The following is a 17,120-nucleotide window of genomic DNA, read 5'->3' as shown; positions in this document are numbered from 1 at the left end:
AGTTCTGTGGGAAAGTGGCAGCTGAGCTGTTTGGTATGCAGAGGGTCATTTCTACATTTGTACGCCAAACTCGAGCAATTGAAGGACTACTTACTCTCCTCCATACAGATGCCATTTGTCATGGAAGGCCTTTTCTCAGGCATCTGAACGGCCAAAAGACTCAAGGTGGAACCTGGACTCTACGCATGCGTAGTTTAGTTTATAGTTTAGAGATACAGCGAGCAAACTGGCCCTTCGGCCCACCGAGTCCACACCGACCAGCGATCCCCGCACACTAACACTATCCTACACACGCCAGCGACAATTTTACATTTATACCAAGCCAATTAACCTGCAAACCTGTCCGTCTTTGGAGTGCGGGAGGAAACCGAAAATCTCGGAGAAAACCCACGCAGGTCACGGGGAGAACGTACAAACTCCGTACAGACAGCACCCGTAGTCAGGACCTAACCCGGGTCCCTGGCGCTGCAAGGCAGCAACTCTACCGCTGTGCCACCGTGCGGCATGTGATAGTCTGCCAGCCAACATTTATTGAAATAATCAAAAGGAAATTTTAATTCCATGCACAAGATAAATTCATAAGTGATTGGAGCAGAATTAGGCCATTCAGCCCATCGAGTCCACGGTTTCTGTAAAGTTGCAAGTTGCCCCATGTGTGTGGGATAGCGCTAGTGTACGGGGGTCGCTGGTCGGCGCGGACTCGGTGAGTCAAAGGGCCTGTTTCTGCGCTGTATCTCTAAACTAAACCAGACTATAAGCAGGGGTCATGCGCAATTATTGTAATGACGACAAAATACTTCACCTGACGTAGAAGGTAGACACAAAATGCTGGAGTAACTCAGCGGGACAGGCAGCATCTCTGGAGAGAAGGAATGGGTGACGTTTCGGGTCGAGGCCCTTCTTCAGACTCAGATTCGGGGGGAGATGGGAAACAGACATATGGATGGGTACGGTGTGGAAACGAGAGGGACGAAGATCAAGGAAAATGTAGAATGGTTCATCGTTAGCTGAGGGGAAGGTGACAACGAGGCAGACAATCAGTGAAATTATAGGCAGCTTTACAATAAAGGCGTCCCACCCGCAACGCCAAACGTCAGTGGCGTGGGGCAATTCTGCAGCTCTTTCACTGACAGGGTGACCATCAGCGCATTGGTTCGCAGGCTCCAACACCAGGCTTGGTTACTGAAGTCATTGCCTCTTGGAGTTGGAACAGGAAAGGCGTACTTACTCTGCCCCATGAGCTGAGCGATGGCCTTGCGGTTGTCTTCAGAGCCCTCACATTCTTTAACGGCAAGATGCTTGTTCGCAGTTTCCAAACGATCTACAATTCACAGAACAGGAGGCAATGAACACCCGGAGATGCTGGAACTCAGCGGGCCTTTAGACTTTCGAAACAGGCCATTCGGCCCACCGCGTCCGCGCCGACCTGCGATCACCCAGTACACTCGCAACGAGGGCGGTCACGGTGGTGCAGCGGTAGAGTTGCTGCCTTACAGCTAATGCAGTGCCCGACATCTAGGTTCGATCCCGACTACGGAGTTTGCACGTTCTCCCCATGACCCGCGTGGGTTTTCTCCGAGATCTTCGGTTTCCTCCCACACTCCAAAGACGTACAGGTTTGTCGGTTAATTGCCTCGGTAAATCTAAAAATTGTCCCTAGTGGGTGTAGGGTAGTGTTAATGTGAGGGGATCGCTGGTCGGCACGGACCCGGTGGGCCGAAGGGCCTGTTTCCGCGCTGTGTCTCTAAACTAAACACTATCCTACACCGGGGGGGGGTGGTGGTGCAGCGGTAGAGATACTGTTTTATAGCACCAGAGACCCGAGTGCTATCCTGACTACTTGCGCTGCCTATACAGAGTTTGTACGTTCTCCCCGTGACCGCGTGGGTTTTCTCCGGGAGCTCCGGTTTCCTCCCACCCTCCAAAGACGCGCAGGTTTGTGGGCTAATTAGCTTGGTATAAATGTAAATTATACCAATTATATATTGGGAAATATATCTTGGAATTTATTTATTGGTATAATTGTTTCAGGTCAAGACCCTTCTTTGGACTGAGAGTCAGGGGAGAGGGAGACACGGAGATATGGAAGGGCAAGGTGTGAAAACAAGAGATGAAAGGAGAAGGGACCAAGGAAAATGCAGAATGGTTTATTGATGGCCGAGGGGAAGGTGACAACGGGGCAGACACACAGTAACATTTAACCAGGGCAGTGAAACTAGTCATATCATATCATATCATATATATACAGCCGGAAACAGGCCTTTTCGGCCCTCCAAGTCCGTGCCGCCCAGCGATCCCCGTACATTAACACTATCCTACACCCACTAGGGACAATTTTTACATTTACCCAGCCAATTAACCTACAAACCTGTACGTCTTTGGAGTGTGGGAGGAAACCGAAGATCTCGGAGAAAACCCACGCAGGTCACGGGGAGAACGTACAAACTCCTTACAGTGCAGCACCCGTAGTCAGGATCGAACCTGAGTCTCCGGCGCTGCATTCGCTGTAAAGCAGCAACTCTACCGCTGCGCCACCGTGCAGTCGGAGAACTCGGATGGGGGAGGGACGGAGGGAGAGAGAGAGAGAGAGAGAGCAAGGGTTCCTAATTACATTGTCCTAATTCCTTGCCACACCTGCATACCAATGCTCAGTGAATCAGTATGAGTACGTGATCATAATTCCCCACTCTGAATGTTCCTTACACCGACTGTCACCACTTTGATACAAGATTGGAAAACCATGCACACTTGCACGTTTTTGGAGAATAAGGCTCTGACCTGCAAAGATGAAATCTCTCAAAATCACTCTCTCTTTTCCCCTTGGCTGCCTACACTATCACAATAATACTTTATCAGCCAAGTATGTTTCGCAACAAACGAGGAACTTCATACAGTCATAACAATAATCTATCAAAAAATCTTCATACTTAAAGTGACTACATCAACTCTACTTATCATAAGGTCATGAGTAATAGGAGTAGAATTAGGCCATTCGGCCCATCAAGGGCGGCACGTAGAGTTACTGCCTTACAGCACCGCAGACCCAGGGTTCGATCCTGGCTACGGGTGCTGTCCGTATGGAGTTTGTACGTTCTCCCCGTGACAAAGATGGGATTTCTCCAAGATCTTCAGTTTCCTCCCACACTCCAAAGACGTACAGGTTTGTAGGTTAATTGGCTTGTTACATGCAAACATTGTCCCGAGTGTGTGTAGGATAGTGTTAGTGTGCGGGGATCGCTGGTCGGCGTGAACTCGGTGGGCCGAAGGGCCTGTTTCCGCGCTATATCTCTAAACTAAACTGTTTACTCCACCATTGGAGGGCCGAAGAAGGGTCTCGACCCGAAACGTCACCCATTCCTTCTCTCCAGAGATGCTACCTGACCCGCTGAGTTACTCCAGCATTTTGTGTGTACCCATTTTAAAGCAGCATCTGCAGTTCTTTCTATGCATGGCTGATCTATCTCTCAACCCCATTCACCTGCCTTCGCCCCATAACCCCTGACACCTGTGCTAATCAAGAACCTGTCTATCTCCGCCTTACAAATACCCACTGACTTGGCGTCCACAGCCGTCTGTGGCAATGAATTCCACAGATTCACCACCCTCTGATAACTTCTGTTGTTGCTTTTGAGATCGTACCCTGTGCAAGTTAGCAGCAACAGGGCTTCTGAAATGACAGAAGAGGAGGAATTTCGATCGTCAGAGGCTGGTGAAATTCATTGCGACAGACGGTGGTGGAGGCCAAGTCATTGGCTATTCTTAAGGCAGAGATAAGACAGGTTCTTGATTAGTACGGGTGTCAGGGGTTATGGGGAGAAGGCAGGAGAATGGGGTTAGGAGGGAGAGATAGATCAGCCATGAATGAATGGCGGAGTAGACTCGATGGGCCGAATGGCCCAATTCTGCTCCTATCACTTACGAGTTTATCACGGACTGCCTTTACAAATTCCTTTTGCATCAGGTTAGGCGTAATCTGAAGATGTTTAAATATTAAATCCACCTTAGTCGATTCGATGTTATGGTACAAACAGTGTCTACAAAAGGGCCTGCAGCAGAACCACTTGCAAAGCTAATTTCCTACAACGAACCACTAGGACAGCCTTTCCACTGACAAAACACCACACGAACCTCTGCCAATTCAAATGCCACGAGACACCAAACACTCAAATTACATCCTCACAAGTGACAGGAGCAGAATTAGGCCATTCTGCCCATCAAGTCTACATGTGGTCACGGGGAGAACGTGCAAACTCCGTACAGACAGCGCCCGCAGTCAGGATGGAACCCGGGTCTCTGGCGCTGCGAGGCAGCAACTCTACCGCTGCGCCACCGTGCCCGCATGTGTCAAGGACTGTCAGCCATCATTTATTGAAATAATCAATAGAAAATTTTATTTCTATGTACAGGATAAATTCATGGGTGATAGGAGCAGAATTAGGCCATTCCGCCCATCAAGTCTACTCCGCCATTCGATCATGGCTGATCTTCCTCTCAACCCCATTCTCCTGCCTTCTCCCCATAACCCCCGACACCAGTACTGGTCAAGAATCTGTCAACCTTAAAGATATCCACTGTCTTGGCCTCCGCAGCCGTCTGTGGCAATGAATTCCACAGATTCACCACCCTCTGACTAAAGAAATCTCCCCCCCCCCCCCTCACATCTCCTTTCTGATGGTACGTCCTTTAATTCTGAGGCTGTGGCCTCTGGGCCTAGACTCTCCCACCAGTGGAAAGATCCTCTCCACATTCTAAACAATCTAGAGTTATACTGTTTTGCAACATTAGCATCGCCGGTGAACCAAGATCATTTAGATGAAGAATGAATACACGTTTACACTTGTCTACATTGTCAAATACCAGTCCCATGAGCTCATCAGACATCCTGTTCACATTCCCCCTACAACTTTGTCCTTTCACACGCTTTGTCAGAAAGTATTCCGTCGGGTCGCGTCACAGCTTGGATTGGGATCAGCTCTGCTCAAGACCGCAAGAATTACATAGAGTTGTGGACGTTGCCCAGTCAAGATTCAAGATTCAATTTAATTGTCACATGTGCCGATTATGGTACAGTGAAATTTGAGTTACCATACGGTCCTACTCAGTAAAAAGCAACAAGACACACAGCCACATAAAGTAAAATCTAACATAAACATCCACCACAGCGGATTCCACATTCCTCACTGTGATGGAAGGGAATAAAGTTCAACCGTCTTCCTCTTTATTCACCCGCGGTCGGGGCTGTTGAACCGTCTGCAGTCGCCGCTGCCGACTGTCCGAAGCCCTCCCGTCGGGACGATCTAAACTCCCCGCGTCGGGACGGATTAAAACACACTCCACGGGGCATGGAGCTCCCGAGTCGGCCTCTTCTTACCAAAGGCCGCAGGCTTCAGGGTGTTAAAGCCCGTGGTCCATCGCACAGACCAGACTCCCCCACCATCGCCTCTATCTACGCTTCGTGCTGCCTCGGGAAAGTAGCCAACATAATCAAGGACTTGTCCCACTCCTCCTTCTCCCCGCTCCCGTCCGGCAGAAGGTACAGAAACTTCTGAAAGCACGATTCCAGACTCGGAAACAGCGTTTTTCTGCTCCGTTATCAGGCTTCTGAACAGTCCTTCCTTCTCTAAATCTTTAAAAACCATTTAGCTCAATCTTATTTTTGAGACACAGTGTGGAAACAGGCCATTCGGCCCACTGATTCCACGTCGACCATCAATTCCCCCCGCATACTAACATTATCCCACCTGCGCACTAGGGACAATTTACGAACACAATTAACCTACAAACCTGCACGTCTTTGGAGTGTGGGAGGAAACCGGAGCACCTGGAGAAAACCCACGCAGTCATTGGCAGAACGTACAAACTCCATACAAACAGCACCCGTGGTCAGGATGGAACCTGGGTCTCTGGCGCTGTGAGGCAGCAACTCTACCACTGCGCCACCGTGCCGCCCCTCATGAAAGTTGTAAAACTCCGCCATTCATTTATAAATATGTTGGAATAGCTCTACAAAACGGAGAAATGTAACATGAAATGTGTAGGAAGGAACTGCAGATGCTGGTCTAAATCGAAGATGGACACAATATGCTGGAGTAACTCAGCGGGACAGGCAGCATCTCTGGAGAGAAGGAATGGGTGACGTTTCGGGTCGAGACCCTCCTCCAGACTCTACAAGCAGGTACTCTTTCCCAACCCGTGATCTAGGGCCCTGTGATTTTATTATGGCAAGTTTTAGAATAAGGGTTACAGTTTAAGCCACAGTTTAAGAATAAGCGGTAGGCCATTTAGAACTGAGATGAGGAAAAACGTTTTCAGTCAGAGAGTTGTGAATCTGTGGAATTCTCTGCCTCAGAAGGCAGTGGAGGCCAATTCTCTGAATGCATTCAAGAGAGAGCTAGATAGAGCTCTTAAGGATAGCGGAGTGAGGGGGTATGGGGAGAAGGCAGGAACGGGGTACTGATTGAGAATGATCAGTCATGATCACATTGAATGGCGGTGCTGGCTCGAAGGGCCGAATGGCCTCCTCCTGCACCTATTGTCTATTGTTTTAAAATCTCTGGTGCTGTGAGGCAGCAACTCTGTCGCTACGCCACCGCGCCGCTCTGATGTTCCAGGCCGTGCCTTACCCCTTAGATCTCGATTGAAGTCGTGAAGCCTACGGATCTCGCCTTCCAGTTTGTTGCGCATGGCCTTCTCCAAGCTCTCCTTCTTGGAAGAGGACTTCGCCAGGTTCTCGTAGGCTTCTGAAACACGCTCGATCTCCATCTCCAGCTGCAACAAGAGGAAAGGTCTCCGAGTCACACTGCTGTCTCTCTCTGGGCCGACCCGACCCGACCCGTCCCGGCCCGGCCCGTCCCACACCGCCCACCACAAACCATTCTGAAGAGCGAAGGCAGAAACAGAAACGTTACCGCACCTGCGACCAGAGCACCTGGAGAAAACCCACGCGGTCTGTGCAACCACACAGCAACAGGATACTTCCATTACAATACCTCACCGTTCAGTCCTTTAGTTTAGATTAGAGATACAGCGTGGAAGCAGGCCCTTCGGCCCACTGAGTCCGCGCCGACCAGCGATCCCCGCACACTGGTTCCCTCCCACGCACTTGGGACAAGCTAATGAAACCACAAACCCTGAGATTGCTTAATGTCATACGCATTTCTCCCATATGCTACACTTTGATTTTGAGTTATGAGAGGCAAAGATCAAGTAGACAGTCAGAACCAGACAGCAGAGCCAGACTACTGTGTAGGAAGGAAGTGCAGATGCTGGTTTAAACCGAAGGTAGACACAAAGTGCTGGAGTAACTCAGCGGCTCAGGCAGCATATCTGCAGAGAAGGAATGGGTGACGTTTCGGGTCGAGTCCCTTCTTCAGACTGAGATTCAGGGGAGAGGGAATCTAGAGATATAGAAGTTAAAGGTGTGAAAATGACAGATCAAAGGGGATGCCACATTTACGAAACGATACGATAGAACTTTATTGATCCCAATTTCCCTCCTGGGAAAGATAATGTTCTATCGTATCGTAAATGTAGAATAGTTTACGATAAATGTAGACGCATACAATCAGTAATATTTAATCAGGGGGACAATCAGAGAATGAGGGTGGGGGAGGGAGGGAAAAGGAAAGCGTGGGTTTACTTGAAGTTAGAGAAATCAATATTCACACTGGGAAATATGAGGTGCTGTTCCTCCAATTTGGGTTGGGCCTCACTCAGTCAGTGGAGACAATAGACAATAGGTGTAGGAGGAGGCCATTCAGCCCTTCGAGCCAGCACCGCCATTCACTGTGATCATGGCTGATCGTCCACAATCAGTACCCCGTTCCTGCCTTCACTCCATACCCCCTGACTCCACTATCTTTAAGAGCTCTACCTAACTCTCTCTCTTGAAAGCATCTGGAGCGACTAGGCTTGTATACACTGGAATTTAGAAGGATGAGAGGGGATCTTATCGAAACATATAAGATTATTAAGGGGTTGGACACGTTAGAGGCAGGAAAAACATGTTCCCAATGTTGGGGGAATCCAGAGCCAGGGGGCACAGTTTAAGAATAAGGGGTAGGCCATTTAGAACAGAGATGAGGAAAAACCTTTTCAGTCAGAGAGTTGTAAATCTGTGGAATTCTCTGCCTCAGAAGGCAGTGGAGGCCAATTCTCTGAATGCATTCAAGAGAGAGCTAGATAGAGCTCTTAAGGATAGCGGAGTCAGGGGGTATGGGGAGAAGGCAGGAACGGGGTACTGATTGAGAATGATCAGCCTTGATCACATTGAATGATGGTGCTGGCTCGAAGGGCCGAAGGGCCTACTCTTGCGTCTATTGTCTATTGATTTAAACCAGTTTTTTTTTTCCTACTAACTTTGATTAATGTCATATCTAGCTGCCCGGATTAGAGGTTTTCAGCTACAGGGAGAGGATGGATAGACTTGAATTGTTTTCCCTGGAAAGTTGGAAGTTGAGGGGACACTTGGTAGAAGTATACAAAATTATGGGAGGTCTAGATAGGGTAGACAGTCAGAACCTTTTCCCTAGGGTGAAAATGTCCAACCCTAGAAGGCATAGATTAGTTTAGAGATGGGAGGTAAGGTGGGAGGATGATTATACACTAATGACATTATTGACGTTCCGTTTTACCTTCTGCAGTTTGGCCACCTTGTCGTAGTACCCCTCCAGCTCCTGGCGAAGGGTGCGGTTCTCTTCGGAGAGAATCTCCACCATCTGCTGGGCTCGCAGCACAATGGCCAGGGGGTCTCCAGGGAAGCTCTGGTACATGTGGTTGGCAGGGGGCATGGGCTGGGGCAGGATGCCCATGGGCAAAGCCTGCGGCTGCATGGCGGACACCGACCCCAGGGACGCGTGCGAAGACGACGGGCTGTGCTGGTAACTTTGCTGCTGCAACTGCAGCTGATGAAACATCTGCCCCTCTTGACTCTGCCTGTCAACACAAGAATCAATACGTGGCACAATTAACAGGCAGTTCTTATCCCCCCCCTTTGTGCAGGAAGGACCTGCACGTGCTGGTTCAAGCCGAAGATAGACACAAAGAGCTGGAGTAACTCAGCGGGACAGGCAGCATCTCTGGAGAGAAGGAACGGGTGACGTTTTGTGTCGAGACCCTTCTTACCCTTCATATTCCACCAGTTCAGTTCAGTTTATTGGCAGGTGTACAGTGAAAAGCTTTTAGAGATACAACGCGGAAACAGGCCCTTCGGCCCACCGAGTCCGCACCGACCAGCGATCCCCGCACATCTAACACTATTTATTCTACACACGCACAAGGGACAATTTTACATTTGTACCAAGCCAATTAACCTACAAACCTGTACGTCTTTGGAGTGTGGGAGAAAACCAAAGATAGACAATAGACAATAGACAAAAGGTGCAGGTGGAGGCCATTCGGCCCTTCGAGCCAGCACCGCCATTCAATGTGATCATGGCTGATCATTCTCCATCGGTACCTCGTTCCTGCCTTCTCCCCATACCCCCTGACTCCGCTATCCTTAAGAGCTCTATCTAGCTCTCTCTTGAATGCATTCAGAGAATTGGCCTCCACTGCCTTCTGAGGCAGAGATTCCAGAAGATCTCGGGGAAAACCCACGTAGGTCACGGGGAAAACGTACAAACGCCATGCAGACAGCACCCGTAGTCGGGATTGAACCCGGGTCTCTGGCACCGTAAGGCCACAACTCTACCACTGATCCACCGTGCCGCCCTGTTGCGTGCTAACCAGTCAGCGGAAAGACATGATTACAATCGAGCCATTTACAGTGTATAGGTACATGATGAGAGAATGACTTTCAGTGCTAGGTAAAGCCATCAAAGTCCGATCAGATAGTCCAGGGGTCACCAATGAGGTAGATAGTAGTTACTTGGGTAGCTTACAACCCAGCGATGGTGAATCTGTGGAATTCATTGCCACAGACGGCAGTGGAGGCCGTCAATGGATATTTTTAAGCTGCAGATTGACAGATTCATGATTAGCATGGGTGTCAGGGGTTACGGGGAGAAGGCAGGAGAATGGGTTTAAGAGGCAGAGGTAGATCAACCATGATTGAATGGCGGAGGAGACTTGATGGGCCGAATGGCCTAATTTTGTTGCTAGAACAAACGAACATTGAATTCTCCAATTTAAGCTAAATTATACAAACACTCCCCTCCCCCATCTTGCACTAAAAGTAGCTTCCAGATCCGCGACCCCTCCCCCCCACTCCCCCAACAATCAATCGGAAGAAGCCTCACCTATCCCGACTCAAAACGTGGCCAATCTATTTTCTCCAGAGATACTGCCTGACCTGCTGAGTAACTCCAGCACTTTGTGTCTATCTGCAGTTCAATTTTATTACACTAACTGAAGAAGGTCCCGACCCAAAACGTCACCCATTCCTTCTCTCCAGAGATGTCGCCTGACCCGCTGAGTTACTCCGGCGTGCAGCGTAGGTTCAGTAGGTTAATTCCCGGAATGGCGGGACTGTCATATGTTGAAAGACTGGAGCGACTAGGCTTGTTTACACTGGAATTTAGAAGGATGAGAGGAGATCTTATCGAAACGTATAAGATTATTAAGGGGTTGGACACGTTAGAGGCAGGAAACATGTTCCCAATGTTGGGGGAGTCCAGAACAAGGGGCCACAGTTTAAGAATAAGGGGTAGGCCATTTAGAACTGAGATGAGGAAAAACTTTTTCAGTCAGAGAGTTGTGAATCTGTGGAATTCTCTGCCTCAGAAGGCAGTGGAGGCCAATTCTCTGAATGCATTCAAGAGAGAGCTGGATAGAGCTCTTAAGGATAGCGGAGTCAGGGGGTATGGGGAGAAGGCAGGAACGGGGTACTGATTGAGAATGATCAGCCATGATCACATTGAATGGCGGTGCTGGCTCGAAGGGCCGAATGGCCTCCTCCTGCACCTATTGTCTATTGTCCGGCATTTTGTGTCTTCCTTTGGTAAAGCCAGCACCTGCTGTTCCCTTCACCTTTCTTCAGGTTTGCTCAGAACGACTCGCTTGACTGGAAAATAGTGACCACAATAATGGAATTCCCCCAATTCTCGCAGACAAGTGAAACAAGTTAATGAAATGTGACTGCTGCTGTTCCCACACATACCATCAATGGGTGTCACGCCATCACTTCCCCATTCCCTCTCCCCATTGCAAGGCCCACACATTTCAGGAAGGGCGGCACGGTGGCGCAGTGGTAGAGTTTGCTGCCTCACAGCGCCCGAGACCCGGGTTCGATCCTGACTACGGGTGCTGTCTGTACGGAGTTTGTACGTTCCCCCCGTGACCTGCGTGGGTTTTCTCCGGGTGCTCCGGTTTCCTCCCACATGCCAAAGATCTACAGGTGAATTGGCTTGGGTAAAATCGTAACTTGTTCCGAGTGTGTGTAGGATCGAACTAGATGTCTGCCATCACTCAAGAACACATTGTATAACATTATGTGTAGGAAGGAACTGCAGATGCTAGTTCATTCAAAGACAGACACAAAATGCTGGAGTAACTCAGCGGAGAGGCTTGTATACACTGGAATTTATAAGGATGAGAGGGGATCTTATCGAAACGTATAAGATTATTAAGGGGTTGGACACGTTAGAGGCAGGAAACATGTTCCCAATGTTGGGTGAGTCCAGAACAAGGGGCCACAGTTTAAGAATAAGGGGTAGGCCATTTAGAACAGAGATGAGGAAAACCTTTTTCAGTCAGAGAATTGTGAAGCAGAGTATTACCTGAATGGTGACCGAAGCAGAGTATTACCTGAATGGTGACCGATTGGGAGAAGGGGAGATGCAAAGTGACCTGGGTGTCATAGTGCACCAGTCATTGAAAGCAAGCATGCAGGTGCAGCAGGCAGTGAAGAAAGCGAATGGTATGTTGGCATTCATAGCAAGGGGATTTGAGTTTAGGAGCAGGGAGGTTCTGCTACAGTTGTACAGTGCCTTGGTGAGACCGCACCTGGAGTATTGTGTGCAGTTTTGGTCTCCTAACCTGAGGAAAGACGTTCTTGCCTTAGAGGGAGTACAGAGAAGGTTCACCAGATTGATCCCCGGGATGGCGGGACTTTCAGATGAGGAAAGACTGGATAGACTGGGCTTGTACTCGCTGGAATTTAGAAGACTGAGGGGCGATCTTAAATGGAGAGGCTAGATGCGGGAAGATTGTTCCCGATGTTGGGGGAGTCCAGAACCAGGGATCATAGCTTAAGGATAAGGGGGAAGTCTTTTAGGACCGAGATGAGAAAACATTTCTTCACACAGAGAATGGTGAGTCTGTGGAATTCTCTGCCACAGAAGGTAGTTGAGGCCAGTTCATTGGCTATATTTAAGAGGGAGTTAGATGTGGCCCTTTTTGCTAAAGGGATCAGGGGGTATGGAGAGAAGGCAGGTACAGGTTACTGAGTTGGATGATCAGCCATGATCATATTGAATGGCGGTGCAGGCTCGAAGGGCCGAATGGCCTACTCCTGCACCTATTTAAAAAAAAGAATCTGTGGAATTCTCTACCTCAGAAGGCAGTGGAGGCCAGTTCTCTGAATGCATTCAAGAGAGAGCTAGATAGAGCTCTTAAGGATAGCGGAGTCAGGGGGATTTATTCACAAAATGCTGGAGTAACTCAGCAGGTCAGGCAGCATCTCGGGAGAGAAGGAATGGGTGATGTTTCGGGTCGAGACCCTTCTTCAGACTGATGTCAGGGGGGGCGGGACAAAGGAAGGAGTCAGGGGGTATGGGGAGAAGGCAGGAACAAGGTACTGATTGAGAATGATCAGCCATGATCACATTGAATGGCGGTGCTGGCTCGAAGGGCCGAATGGCCTCCTCCTGCACCTATTGGCTATTGGGACGGACAGGCAGTGTCTCCGGAGAAAAGGAATGGTTGACGTTTCGGGGCAAGATAGCAGGGTCTCGACCCGAAACGTCACCCATTCCTTCCCTCCAGAGATGCCGCCTGTCCCACTGAGTTACTCTAGCATTTTGTGTCTACCTCTGAATAACATCACAATTCGGAATAAAAGATGATATTAACGAAATGCTGCTGAAAGCCAGAGACACACCAGGATCTGATGACTTGCACGCCAAGCGTTTAGAAGTGGCGACTCGGGAGACTGTGTTAGCACTTGCCTTGCACAGCACCATTTGTGAGTGGAATTACTCCCACACATTTGAAGATGGCAGATGCAATCCGTGGTTTAAAATAGAGGAGAGAGGAACCGGATAAATACAGAACGGCAGCCTGACATTGGAAATAGGGGAATGTCAGAATCCATTATCAAGGTCACAAAGCTCTTAGAAAATAATAGCATGTAGGATAGTGTGATCGCTGGTCAGCACAGACCTGGTGGGCCGAAGGGCCCGTTTCCAAGCTGTGTCTCTAAAGTCTAAAATATCTAAAGAAGAACTGCAGTGGCTCACCACTGTCATTTAGTTTAGAGAGAGTTTACAAATACAGCATGGAAGCAGGCCCTTCGGCCCACTGAGCCGACGCCAGCCATTTCTAACCCTTTCACACTAGTTCTACGTTATCCCACTCCTGCATCCATTCCCAACACACTCGGGACGATTTTCAGAGGGCCAATTAACCTGCAAGCCCGCACGTCTTTAGAACGTGGGAGGAAACCGGAGCGCCCGGAGAAAACCCACGCAGGTCACAGAGAGAACATGCAAACTCCACACAGACAGCACCCGAGACCGTGTACCATTTGTATACAGAGTGCGTGAGGTTACAGCCCCTGTTCCAGTATCTGAAGGGGCTGCTCCTCAAGTTCTGGCTCAATTTTAGCCCTACGCTTTTAATTTTTGGGCACCCGGTACAGAGGGGGGAGGGTCAGGAGGGAGGAGGGGGTCTCCCTGTCGGTCTGCTCCTGGGCCTGGCCAAGATGGCCATCCGCGGGTCCAGGCAGTGGGCAGTCGACGGCCTCACAGAAGTCGGCTGCCTAGCCCTGTTCCGGGCTTACGTCCGTGCCCGCGTGTCCCTGGAGAGGGAACACGCGGTGTCCATGGGGACTCTGGAGGCCTTCCGGGAACGCTGGTCGCCGCGGGGGGTTGAATGTATTGTTGACAGAGATGGCGGGATTTTAATGTGATAATTGTTTAATTTGTAAACTGCCGATACAGGCGGCTTTTGTTTGATCACATTTTGCTTTGTATGTTTGTATGTTTTTCTTTGGAATAAAACTTTTATATATTTAAAAAAAAAAAAAAAAAAAAAAAAAAAGAGGTCAGGATCGAACCCGGGGGTCTCCGGCGCTGTGAGGCGGCGGCTCTGCCAGCTCCGCCACTGTGCTGTCCCAAATGATCTCGGGTACAAATAACGCTGGGCTTGAAGGCAACACCAAACGCAGCCAAAGGCTTTCATGGACACAAGGAACAGCAAACGCTGGCGTCTAGAGCAAAGCACAAGGTGCTCACCCTGAACATAGGATCCCCCCTGGTCCTTAGCCCCCTACTGTACTCCCTGTACACACATGACTGTGGGGCCAGGTTCAGCTCAAACTCCATCATCAAGTTTGCTGATGACACTGTGGTGGTGGGCCGGATCTCCAACAACGATGAGAAGACCTACCGGGAGGAGGTGGCTGATCTGGCACTCTGGTGTCAGGACAATAGCCTCCTCTTGAATGTCACTAAAACGAAGGAGCTGATTGTGGACTTCAGAAGGGCTAAACATCCAAGGACGTACACGCCACTGGAGATAAATGGGTCTACTGTGGATAGGGTGAGCAGTTTTAAATACCTGGGAGTCCGCATCACAGAGGATCTGACGTGGGCAACGCACATTGCCGCACTGGTGGGTAAGGCAAGGCAGCGCCTTTACCACCTTAGACAACTGAGGAAATTCAGTGTCTCTGAGGATCCTTCATTGCTTCTACTCTGGGGCTGTAGAGAGCATCCTGTCCGGCAACATCACAGTCTGGTTTGGGAACAGCTCTGCCCAGGACAGGATGGCCCTGCAGAGAGTAGTGCGTTCGGCAGAACGCATCATGGGAACTACACTCGTCCCCCTGCAGGACCTATACATCAGGAGGTGCAGATCCAGAGCAAGCAAGATCATGAGGGACCCCTGCCACCCCAGTAACGGACTGTTCCAGATGCTACGATCAGGCAAACGCCTCCGCTGTCACGCTGTGAAAACGGAGAGGATGAGACGGAGTTTCTTCCCACAGGCCATCAGGACTGTTAACTTTTATAACCCCAGAGACTAAATTTTTGTCTACACTATAGTAACTTATTAACTTTAGTTATATGCTGTAACTGTAATTCTTTTTTGTGCACAATCCGCAGGCATTGCCACTTTCATTTCACTGCACATCGTGTATGTGTACGTGACAAATAAATTTGACTTGGCTTGGAGGAACTCAGCGGGTCAGGCCAGGCGGCTGCTGTGGAGGGAATGGACGGGTGACATTTCAGGTCGGGACCCTTCTTCAGACTGATTGGAGTAGGGAGAGAAAGCTGGGGGAGAGAGGTGGCGGCGAGACAATGCCTGGCAAGAGATAGGTGAGAGGGGTTTGGTTGGCAGATGGGTGGGCCAAGGCTGGACAAAGGGAGGAGACAATGGGATTACAGACGAGGAGAGGAGAGAAATATAAAGCCAAGGGGGACGCATGTGGAAACGTTCTCCAGCATGCTTCCTCAACTGGTAGAGAATTAAGGAATCAAAGTGCAGCTGGGGGCTTCACAAATAATTGTGCATGAAAAATGTGAAAACATTTAGCTTGAGGTCCCTCAAGATGTGTGCATCCAAGCAGAGCACAGCTCAATCATAGAAAATAGGTGCAGGAGGCACCCATTTGGCCCTTCGAGCCAGCACCGCATTCATTGTGATCATGGCTGATCGTCCCCAATTAATACCCCGTGCCTGCCTTCTCCCCATATCCCTTGATTCCACTAGCCCCTAGAGCTCTATCTAACTCTCTTTTAAATTCATCCAGTGAATTGGCCTCCACTGCCTTCTGTGGTAGAGAATTCCATACATTCACAACTCTCCGGGTGAAAAGGTTTTTCTCATCTCAGTTTTAAATGGCCTCCCCTTTATTCTTAGACTGTGTGGCCCCTGGTTCTCGACTCCCCCCAACATTGGGAACATTTATCCTGCATCTAGCTTGTCCAGTCCTTTTATAATTTTATACATTTCTATAAGATCCCCTCTCATCCTTTTAAAATTCCAGTAAATATCACACCACGTAGAACAGTACAGCACAGGAGCAGGCCCTTCAGCCCACAATGTCTGTGCTCAACATGCTGCCAAGACCAACTCATATCTGCCGGCACATAATCCATATCCCTCCATTCCCTGCATAACTGGTGAATACACTGGATGTTTTCAAGAGATTGTTAGATATAGCTCTGAGGGCGAACTGAATCAAGGAAATTGGGGAGAAAGCAGGAACGGGGTACTGATTTTGGATCATCAGCCATAATAGAAACATAGAAAATAGGTGCAGGAGTAGGCCATTCGGCCCTTCGAGCCTGCGCCGCCATTCAATATGATCATGGCTGATCATCCAACTCAGTATCCCGTACCTGTCTTCTCTCCATACCCCATGATCCCTTTAGCCACAAGGGCCACATCTAACTCCCTCTTAAATATAGCCAATGAATTGGCCTCAACTACCTTCTGTGGCAGAGAATTCCACAGATTCACCACTCTCTGTGTGAAAAAAAACGTTCTCATCTCGGTCCTTAAAGACTTCCCCCTTTATCCTTAAACTGTGACCCCTTGTTCTGGACTTCCCCAACATCGGGAACAATCTTCCTGCATCTAGCCTGTCCAACCCCTTAAGAATTTTATAAGTTTCTATAAGATCATAAATGGATGGCAGTGTTGGCTCGAAGGGCCGAATGGCCTACTCCTGCACCTACTTCCTATATTTCTAACCATGTGCCTGTCCATACTTGCCCCTTGCACTGTGTTCCAGGCACTCAGTAACTCCTGAGTAAAAAGAAAATTGTCCCATACATCTCCCTTAAACTTTGCCCCTCTAATGTTAAAGTTGTGCCCTTTAGTATTTGATATTTCTATCCTGAGGAAACGTCTGCTCTATCTGTTCCTCTCATGATTGTGTGCACTTCAATCAGGTCCCCCCTCAACCTCCGGCGTTCCAGAGAAATCAATCCAAGTCTGTCCAACCTCTC

General features: G+C 49.2%; 1 protein-coding gene across 2 annotated transcripts in view; it reads right to left on the bottom strand.

Moving 5' to 3' along the window:
- The window catches only part of amot (angiomotin), a 76,551-nt gene that overhangs the window by 26,358 nt on the left and 33,073 nt on the right, over window positions 1–17,120 (bottom strand). For both annotated transcript variants that reach the window (XM_078412590.1, XM_078412591.1), the window contains exons 3-5: window positions 8,634–8,934; window positions 6,624–6,768; window positions 1,229–1,321 (exon numbers count right to left, since the gene is read on the bottom strand). In XM_078412590.1, the coding sequence (XP_078268716.1) occupies window positions 1,229–1,321; window positions 6,624–6,768; window positions 8,634–8,934 (539 nt within the window). The remainder of the gene's footprint in view (window positions 1–1,228; window positions 1,322–6,623; window positions 6,769–8,633; window positions 8,935–17,120) is intronic.

Source organism: Rhinoraja longicauda, chromosome 15 (genome assembly GCF_053455715.1).
Source record: "Rhinoraja longicauda isolate Sanriku21f chromosome 15, sRhiLon1.1, whole genome shotgun sequence".
NCBI classification, from domain to species: Eukaryota; Metazoa; Chordata; class Chondrichthyes; order Rajiformes; family Arhynchobatidae; genus Rhinoraja; species Rhinoraja longicauda.
This window is presented reverse-complemented; position numbering and strand designations above follow the sequence as displayed.